We start from the raw sequence: 10,858 nt of genomic DNA on the forward strand, positions 1-10,858 counted from the left end.
TACTTAGATGTAGTTCCAGTGCCGTGTTAATGGCTGGTGTACTTACTTAGATGTAGTTCCAGTGCTGTGTTAATGGCTGGTGTACTTACTTAGATGTAGTTCCAGTGCTGTGTTCATGTGTTAATGGCTGGACCTACTTAGATGTAGTTCCAGTGCCATGTTAATGGCTGGTGTACTTACTTAGATGTAGTTCCAGTGCTGTGTTCATGTGTTAATGGCTTGTGTACTTACTTAGATGTAGTTCCAGTGCTGTGTCAATGGCTGGTGTACTTACTTAGATGTAGTTCCAGTGCCATGTTAATGGCTGGTGTACTTACTTAGATGTAGTTCCAGTGCCGTGTACATGTGTTAATGGCTTGTGTACTTACTTAGATGTAGTTCCAGTGCTGTGTACATGTGTTAATGGCTGGTGTCTTTACTTAGATGTAGTTCCAGTGCCGTGTACAAGACTAGGATCATGTCTGCCAAGGCTTTGCAGCCATTGGTCCTCCCAGATCAGCTGACCTCTGTACTGTCACAACTACTGGGCATGCTCCCTGACTCTGGCATACAATCAACCAATCAGAATCTCATTCATGGCCTTTTACCCCAGGTGTGTATACATTAGTATTTCATGAGAAAGGGATTTTTTAAAATATTGAACACAACATATAAAATGTTGAATCACAAAATTAGCTTTGGGACGTAGATTCAAGTATCCAAGATTCTTCAGGGGTAACGCTCACCTATGCTCTGTGCAACCCTTAAAATGTCATTGCAAAATTTAGTCTCGGGTATAACAAATCTTAAAGCCTGTCAATTTTACCTTAACCCTACGGTATGATACTTTTGATGAATATTAAAGAATCAAACTAGTATTGTTGTATGGTTTGTAAGGTGGCACACACTGAGCTTTCTCTTTTGCTATGACATACCCAGCAGTGTAGGGAAAGGAAGTAAGTACAACCCCTGGAATTTCGAGGATGAGGTTCAAGTTTTGGCAATGGAGTCTTGTTAAAAATATTTGTTAAAATCTAAGCCACCATAGTTAAAAATATTTATATGATTCTAAGTCAGTGGAATGTAACGAAATAAAAACAAAGTCAATACTGTTACATGATTGGACAGATACCTTTTGGCCCTCAACACTTCTTTCTATAAATTTACGGATCCTTTCATGTTAAATGATCTGGTTTTACACAGTTGGTTTGTATCCACAGGTCCACCAGTTGATTCAGACTCTACCCCGTGTCAGTGAGGCGGTCAGGGTCCAGACTGGTCATCTGTTACTATCAAAGTGGGGCGACAAAATCTGGCTCATTACAAGGTGTGTGGATGTCTTTTGTGCACTTTATATTTATTATGCTGGATGTGCATTACATCACATTGAAAACTTTCTAATACACAAAATGTATAGTTGATCTTAGACTGGCTAGCACACTCCATGATAATCACTTATGTTACTATCAATATATTGACTTGAGCAAGTCTACAGGGTCTTGGCCATGATCAATACAGATTTGACTTGCACAAGTACATAAATGATAAAGCAATTGTATAGACTGAAAGCCAATCTAAATTGACCTATGACCTTAACAGTCGCAAACAATCTAAATAATAACAAAAGAGAGAGAGAAGATTATAATGGCAATTATTAGACCATTAGTTAATATAGATACTGGTCATGTGATCTTTAAATTATGAGAGAAAGAAAGATTAAATTTACTGATAGCATATGATCATTTCTTTATTGTCTTTCAGAAGGAACACTTGTTTCATGACAAGGACAGAAGCTCTCAATGTCACATGTAGCATTCTCAAAATCTACGAGGCAGTTGAAGATGAAGAAATGTTGTTGTCCCTGAAGACAATTAGAGGAGAATACGTGAAAGTCTTACAACAGGAACTTGAACTTTTTGACCTCAAGGATCGTCTACAATTGGCCGGATTTACAGAGTTTATAGTAGCAGTAGCTAGACTGGAACTGTTGTCCGACCATGTAAAGGGAAGTAACTCCAGTATACTATCCCTCCTCAGGAGATTGGTGCTGTGTGTGTACTATGAGGTGAGATTGATAGCGCTGGTTTTTATCAGAGACGTCTTCTGTGGTGAACAATCTGATGGCAGTCAGGAGGACACTTGGACACTCGTGTTCCAAGGTGTTGACGTTTTCAGGGAGTTCCGAGGAGACCAGTTGGACTGTCTGAGATGTGAGATTGCAGAGTCCACAGACATCCTAAATCTTCTGTTACAACGGGGCTTGTCAGAGGAGAAACACTACGAATGTATCATTCAGGTAAAAATCGTATCCAAGTAAACCTGAATCATTCAGGTAAAAAAAGCATCCAGGTAAACCTGAATGATTCAGGTAAAAATAGCATCCAGGTAAACCTGAATGATTCAGGTAAAAATCGTATCCAGGTTAACCTTAATCATTCAGGTAAAAATCATATCCAGGTAAACCTGAATCATTCAGGTAAAAATAACATCCAGGTAAAAAAAAAGTCATTCGGGTAAAAAATGTAACATCCAGGTAAAAATTGTATCCTGGTAAACCTGAATCATCCAGGTAAAAATATGTACCATCCATATAAAAATTGTATCCTGGTAAACCTTAATCATCCAGGTAAAAAAATGTACCATCCAGGTAAAAATATGAACCATCCATGTAAAAATATGTATCATACAGGTAAAATTCATATCCAGGTAAAAAGAAATTAACCAGGTAAAAATATGATACAGGAAAACTAAATATTATCATTTAGGTAACAATATGAAAATTAAATAATCCAAGTGAAACCAGGTATAGTGTCAAGTAAATCACTAAGCATTAAAGACATCATGTTCAGGTAAAATCATTGCATTAAGGTCAATCTTACAGCTAAAAAAGTGTTTCATTGTGTTTAAGACATCATATATCATTCAAATAAACACCAATCACTAAATTACTCAATTTATGTGTCTCAATCAGAGGGCAGCTATATTTGTTTATCATTGACAATTGAAAAATGAATTTAAATAATGGCGAACGTACAAATTTATATTGACTACCAAAGGGGATACACAGCAAGTTTGATTTCATGTTTTATATAGTTTGTGTTAATATGGTTTCAGTATAACATTTTCTGTCCACAGTTAATTATTTTAAAGATGATGTTTGTTCCCCATCCACAGGTGTTTGAGGTGTTAGCCTGTCATCCCCTTGTCTGTTCCTGGGATTGGAGCTCGTCAGCAGGACAGACACCATCACAGGTTACCTCCCTTAGTACATAAAGTTATTAAAAATCTAACGTTATAAGTGAATCAATGTATCATACCATACCTGTAGGGTTTGTTCCTGTTAACCATCTGGTTGAATAAACCTCTAAAGACTTGGAGGTATTTGAGGAATCAATATGAGACCTCCTCAGACTGTGTGTGGCGAACCTCCGCAATGATCCTCCTCCTCCTAACTTCAACGTTACACAATAACAGGTCCTATTTCATTCCACCACGGCCATCACTTTTTTAACAGTGATTTATGTTTCATAGACATTTCAGTTGTTACTTTATGATAACATTTCTTGAAAATAACATGCATGTATTAGTTCATATCAAGATGTACAATGGTATCTGACAACACACATACACGTACATGTACAATGGTATCTGACAACACACATACATGTACACGTACAATGGTATCTGACAACACACATACATGTACACGTACAATGGTATCTGACAACACACATACATGTACATGTACAATGGTATCTGACAACACACATACATGTACACGTACAATGGTATCTGACAACACACATACATGTACACGTACAATCATTAAAATCATGGTTTGATGGGTACCAATATTAGCTCCTTACTGTCATCACAAGCGTGGAATAGTTAACATATTTTTACCAGGAAGCAAATGAATCCTTCTTTTCTGCTTAAAAAAATAATTTTGTACACAATCAGTTTTTATTTGTCAGTTTCACCTATGTTTGCATTGATAGGACAAAATAAATTCCTCTTTAATAAATTTTAATCAAATGATTTATAAAACCGCGTCATCCTGAAATTCAAGACATTTGTTAATCTGTCAGTATATATATACTTAGGAAAACTACCAACAGAAATCCATTTAGTTAAGCTACCGCATTGGTACCTGGGGAAATGTAATCCTTTTAGAGATAAACTTTACTTAACTATCTACAGTATTGGGACCTGGGGAAATGCACCCCTTTTAGAGATAAACTTTACTTAACGATATATCTACCGCATTGGTACCTGGGGAAATGTAATCCTTTTAGAGATAAACTTTACTTAACTATATATCTACCGCATTGGTACCGTGTGAAATGCACTCCTTTTAGATATAAACTTTACTTACCTATCTACAGTATTGGTACCTGGGGAAATGCACTCCTTTTAGAGATAAACTTTACTTAACTATATATCTACAGCATTGGTAACTGGGGAAATTCACTCCTTTTAGTGATAAACTTTACTTAACTATCTACAGTATTGGTACCTGGGGAAATGCACTCCTTTTAGAGATAAACTTTACTTAACTAACTATCTACAGTATTGTAAACTTTATTAAATTATCAATTATAAGCATTATCCATGACTCAGGTTAAAGAGTGAGCTTGATTTACATGAATGTATATTAATAGCACAAAATAAATAAACCCTGTTCTGATAAGTCTATGATGAGCATATCTTCAACATTTCTGTTCAATAGATTATTCAGCAGTACAAATTTAATTTAAAAAAGACTCTTTTGTTAACAGTTTTTGATTGCTAGTATAGGAAAAGAAAATTACAAATATTGGCAATAAAAAATGTACGTTATTTTTGTGACTTGTGATCCTAATATATATATATATGTGTGACCTTTGTCGCATGATCTTTGTCATTGTATATATATAAATGTGGTTGACATCCTTTCACCTTTAACCTTGTAGATACTGGCGACGTGCCTTCACATGATCAAGTCTAACCCGAGGTATGTTAACACTGCACCGGAGTGCATAGGGTTTACAATCCCAGTCATTAACAAGAAAACAGAGGTCTTACACATGGCACTATAGTTTATTTTCTCTATTATCTCCGCCAACCTTCAACACACACTTCTCACAGGATATATAGATCACTTCCACCTTGACAGGAATACAAATGGAATTAAGTAACTCAGAACCCTACATTCCTGAACTTGATACACCCATATTTTGGCAAGATTTCCTAAACAATGGAAGATGTAGTAAATATTGCATAATTCAGATCACTTAAAAGTTAATAGGTAACTCAGTTGTAGATAAATCAATCTGATCTTGTGGCCATGTTTCTGTCTCTGTATCAGGCCTCCTACAATGGATGGTCTACATTTTGAAATGTTGTTAGAATGTCCAATTTAAATGAATTAATTTCACTTCAAACTTTAAGAATATTGAACGTATCAGGAAGTGAACTTTCTCACAAGTGGGCGGAAGAATGAAACCGAAATTGAAACTGACCGCAATATTTGGTTTTCAAGATAAGTTGTTTATACAGAGAAAAGTGATAAGATTTTTGATTTCTTGCCTCCGTAGGGATGAGATCATAGCTGCAGTGATCCAGTTTACGGGCGTAATGATAAGAGGCGTGATACGAGGCACATATGATGTAAGTATAGGCTTGTTACTCTCCGTTCTATTATCAGTTTTTATGCCGTTATATGAAACAGGAGAAATAAACGACCCATTTTGCTTACTGATACGACACAGGGGAAATATATGCTTAGGATTTTTGTCTGGATTGAAATTGTTACATGTATTTTCGACAGTTAAGATAAAGTTTAAAATATACAGGTGTTTTTTTTCTCCCGACAAGAATATAAACCAATGAGTTATTTCCCTTCCACCATAGACCTGTATAACTACCACCACAAGTATGTCAATCAGAGCAGAGGTTGCAGAGTTGAAGTTCAGGTTTTAAAATCAAGATCAGGTCACTCATCAGCTGATAGAGAAATAGCTGAGTAGCTATAGGTTACAAGTTGTAGAGTACCTTACTTGGATGTAATATGGTTCCCTTGTCTGGTGTTACAGTTAAAAACAAATATCGTTTTCTACCCACGTCTCTATGGCACAAATGCATGAAGCTCAAATATTTCTTCTGATTTTACCACTTATTTGGTTTAACTATGACCATGGAAATGAAAGTTAAAAATTAAGATCGGCAACTTGTGTAGCTTGTTTTCCATAAATTGGAGCCTTCCTTGGCCTGGTAGGTGACACATTTTGGCCTGGTAGGTGACATGTTTTGGCCTGGTAGGTGACATGTTTTGGCCTGGAAGGTGACATGTTTTGGCCTGGTAGCCGACATGTTTTGGCCTGGTAGGTGACATGTTTTGGCCTGGTAGCCGACATGTTTTAGCCTGGTAGGTGACATGTTTTGGCCTGTAGGTGACATGTTTTGGCCTGGTAGGTGACATGTTTTGGCCTGTAGGCGACATGTTTTGGCCTGGAAGGTGACATGTTTTGGCCTGGTAGGTGACATGTTTTGGCCTGGTAGGTGACATGTTTTGGCCTGGTAGGTGACATGTTTTGGCCTGTAGGTGACATGTTTTGGCCTGGTAGCTGTCATGTTTTGGCCTGGTAGCCGCCATGTTTTGGCCTGTAGGCAGGCCGTCATCAGGTTACTATATAAGAAGGGTTTGTATACTGTGAGGTATCGTCCTAAAGCCGAGAAGACAAACATGTGGACTAATTGGACATTGGTTCTTAGGTGATCTTTTCCTCCTTTACTGATCAAGAAATTGATGTTATGTTGTAGAGAATTGGAAATTACAAAATTAAAGGTTGGTTTGACAGCAATAAGTCTAAAACCAGACCAACAGTGGGAGGTGTACATCAACTTTGTCGCTGTTGACAAGTGCTACATATGGTTTATAAGGAGATACTGGACACTAGTGTTGTCTTTTGGGTTAAAAACTTGGGAAAAGGAGAGAGGAGTGTAGCTGATATGGATATAGTGATTTACAGCTGAGCAGGTGTCCGCTTTACCCAGGTAGTGTCACATTAATCTAGATTTGGGATGGCCCTTGGTTCGGACCTGCCTTGTTTTTTCAGTGTCCTGTATAACAACACTACTGAGGTGTCTTGGTACCAGTACCACTGTATAGTGATACAGAGGAGCTGATACCTATTTAAGCGTTGAACTGTTTTTGTATGGTATTTATGATCTACAGCTTTGCAAGCAAACAACATAATGCGCGCTGTCAAATCTCACAATGCCTAGCGATATTTCAGCAGCCATCATGTTTATTTACATCGGATGTTGTAGTTCCGGTCAGTGTTGTATTAATACGCTAAGAATTGTGTCTCGTGCTGCATGGTAATTAAAGTCCCATCAACGACACAGCTTCCAAAGAGGCTATATAGTGGACAATGCCATGCAAATGTAAATATATATGTTTAAAAGATTATAAATAAAATCCAGAGGTAAGACGTCACTGTATCGGTATCTTCACACTTTAAAATAAACTGGCTTCTTATCACTCCAGAACAGGGGACGTCTTTATACATGTTCCGACAGTTTATAGATTTCTGACAAAATATTACCTGTCAAACTATATATACCCAGATGTACTGTCTCTGGTTTTTTATCTGCCTACAAAACTTGTGGAATGCGACATGAATATCTTGTCTGGTTTATATGTTCATCTCAACCTTTCTCTATCTGAAAACCTAAATTTTAAATATAGGTTTTTAAGCACAGGTGTTGAAATGGTAGATATTTCAAGGCTACGGACAGCTGGCCAATAAGAGCCCTGTGGCAGATGTTGAATGATTTCTTGACATTGTGAAACGGCAATTTGTCAAAGTCCCGTCACATATCACAACATTATACTTCTCGGTAGTGAACTGATAAAGAAGAACCTGTCCGAGTTTTACAAACAACCATAACATCCAATTCATCTGTTTTGATATAAGATCAGCGATGAATCTATACCCCCCTAACACACGAACACTTGTTATCTCATCCTAACCAAACACAAACATACCCACTTTTTATTCTCCTACATTTGATGTTGATATGTAAGGAAATGAAAAAAAAGTCATGAAAAGCCATCCTATTATTTCTCTGCCGTAAGAGCAGTTTGACATTTGTGACCTATAAGAATATTTCTTCAGTTCATGATGTTTTTGTTTTGGTGTGTGTTTGGAGGCAGGGAGGGGGTAGGATATATTGAGGAGGTATGTAGGAAGACTTGGATTTATTAACCCATAAGCGTGGAACGATATTACCTCTGGGGAGGTGGGGGTGGGAAGGGTGGCACAATTTACTACCCCTGAGGATTTGGGGGTGGGAAGGGTGACATACTACCCCAGAGGGTTGGGGGTGAGAAAGGTGACATACTACCCCAGAGGGTTGGGGTTAGGAGGGATGGTAGTACTACCCCTGAGGCTTGGGGTTAGGAGGAATGGGAGTACTACCCCTGAGGGGTGGGGTTAGGAGGTATGGTAGTACTACCTCTGAGGGTTGGGGTTAGGAGGGATGGTAGTACTGCCCCTGGGGGTTGGGGTTAGGAGGGATGGTAGTACTCCCCCTGAGGCTTGGGGTTAGGAGGAATGGTAATACTACCCCTGAGGGTTAGGGTTAGGAGGAATGGTAGTACTACCCTGAGGGTTGGGGTTAGGAGGAATGGTAGTACTCCCCCTGAGGGTTGAGGTTAGGAGGGATGGTGGTACTACCCCTGAGGGTTGGAGTTAGGAGGTATGCTAGTACTACCCCTGAGGGTTTGGGTTAGGAGGAATGGTAGTACTACCCCTGAGGCTTGGGGTTAGGAGGAATGGTAGTAGTACCCCTGAGGGTTGGGGTTAGGAGGAATGGTAGTACTACCCTGAGGGTTGGGGTTAGGAGGAATGGTAGTACTCCCCCTGGAGTTGGGGTTAGGAGGGATGGTAGTACTACCCCTGAGGGTTGGAGTTAGGAGGTATGGTAGTACTACCCCTGAGGGTTTGGGTTAGGAGGGATGGTAGTACTACCCCTGAGGGTTGGGGTTAGGAGGGATGGTAGTACTACCCCTGGGGGTTGGGGTTAGGAGGGATGGTAGTACTACCTCTGAGGGTTGGGGTTAGGAGGGATGGTAATACTACCCCTGAGGGTTTGGGTTAGGAGGGATGGTAGTAATACCCCTGAGGGTTGGGGTTAGGAGGGATGGTAGTACTACTTCTAAAGGGTTGGGGTTAGGAGGTATGGTAATACTACCCCTGAGGGTTGGGGTAAGGAGGGATGGTAGTACTACCCCTGAGGGTTGGGGTTAGGAGGAATGGTAATACTACCCCTGAGGGTTGGGGTTAGGAGGTATGGTAATACTACCCCTGAGGGTTGGGGTTAGGAGGAATGGTAGTACTACCCCTGGAGTTGGGGTTAGGAGGGATGGTAGTACTACCCCTGAAGGTTGGGGTTAGGAGGAATGGTAATACTACCCCTGAGGGTTAGGGTTAGGAGGTATGGTAATACTACCCCTGAGGGTTAGGGTTAGGAGGAATGGTAGTACTACCCCTGGAGTTGGGGTTAGGAGGGATGGTAGTACTACCCCGGAGGGTTGGGGTTAGGAGGGATGGTAATACTACCCCTGAGGGTTGGGGTTAGAAGGGATGGTAGTACTGTTTGGGAGAAGGATACTGTAGACCGCTAATTAGGAGAATGATTGACACTGGCCCAAAGGTAAACATGCATCTGTTGGGGGGAGGCATGCGTCCTGGTGGGAGATGATCAGAGGAGGCATGTCCTATCATAGGAGATGTCAGATAGAGATAAAACCACATTTTTTATCATTTTTACCCTCATATTTATATACATCAGCAGCTTGTCGGCTATCTCGGCTTGTTTTTGTTAATGTCGATATGAGATAGGACCTGTCTGGTATCAGCCCACCTATATGTCCCTTCGTGTTTCCTTGTATACATGTAGATAGACTCTCGGCTCCTTAGATTGGCTAATTTAGATAGCAATCACTCAAGTCTCTTGTTGACATTTCATCCTAATGTAAAAAAGGTTTCAGTTTTACAGGCAAAAATATACAAGTCAGCCTCCACAATGTGATGTTTACATCAATAATAGAAATAGAAATGGCAGAATATTTGTTTTTGATATACTGCAATTTTGATCAGAATAATTGCTCAAATGCAGTGCCATTTTATTTTTGTATAGAAGTTAGAGAGAGCTTATTCAACAAACTTTTTACAAAGAACAAGAAATATGCAAAGAAATTTTATAAATATATTATCAGATACACAAGTGTATATTGAAAGTTAGAATTCCCTTTGATTGGTACATGATGTTGTGTAAACAAAGGTGTTAGAACGAGACCAAACCCTAATTCCTTCATTTAGTACAGATTTATCAAATTAGTGTCAACAGTTTTCATATTATTTCACAGCTATTTAGTACAAAAGTCACTAGTACACCAGAATTTGATTCTTTTCCCAGATTTATGCCATAATTTGGTATGTGCCCTAACTTGTGGGTACTGAAATGTGGGCAGTAATATCCTACAGTTACCAATTGTCTTATTTAATAACTGTCAGCCTCCGTACCAGCATACCTCGGTGGTGTATCAGTGTTTAGGGGTTGTTTGGGTGACTGAGGTCCCACACATTACGGGATATTTGACTTTAATTGTTACTGTGCTCAGTGGATACCCCCAGATGTGCTCCTCATTTATAGATTGTTAACAGTTTTGATTAGACCTTGGTACACTGCTGTGGCATTAATTGGTACTAGGGAGGGGTAATCCTTGTTGACTAGTGTCAGTCAAAACCACTGTGTCGGGAGGGGGGGACAGAGGAGGGGGAGGAACAGAGTAGGGGGAGAAACAGAGAAGGGAGAGAAACAGAGAAGG

At 39.4% G+C, this 10,858-nt stretch overlaps 1 protein-coding gene across 1 annotated transcript in view; it reads left to right on the forward strand.

The window, feature by feature from the left end:
- The window catches only part of LOC110450085 (thyroid adenoma-associated protein homolog), a 128,038-nt gene that overhangs the window by 34,493 nt on the left and 82,687 nt on the right, over positions 1–10,858 (forward strand). The window contains exons 32-37 of the mRNA XM_021497342.1: positions 424–592; positions 1,200–1,306; positions 1,741–2,275; positions 3,154–3,231; positions 4,932–4,972; positions 5,556–5,628. Of these exons, the coding sequence (XP_021353017.1) occupies positions 424–592; positions 1,200–1,306; positions 1,741–2,275; positions 3,154–3,231; positions 4,932–4,972; positions 5,556–5,628 (1,003 nt within the window). The remainder of the gene's footprint in view (positions 1–423; positions 593–1,199; positions 1,307–1,740; positions 2,276–3,153; positions 3,232–4,931; positions 4,973–5,555; positions 5,629–10,858) is intronic.

The sequence above is a fragment of the Mizuhopecten yessoensis genome, unplaced genomic scaffold, assembly GCF_002113885.1.
Source record: "Mizuhopecten yessoensis strain PY_sf001 unplaced genomic scaffold, ASM211388v2 scaffold4977, whole genome shotgun sequence".
NCBI lineage: Eukaryota > Metazoa > Mollusca > Bivalvia > Pectinida > Pectinidae > Mizuhopecten > Mizuhopecten yessoensis.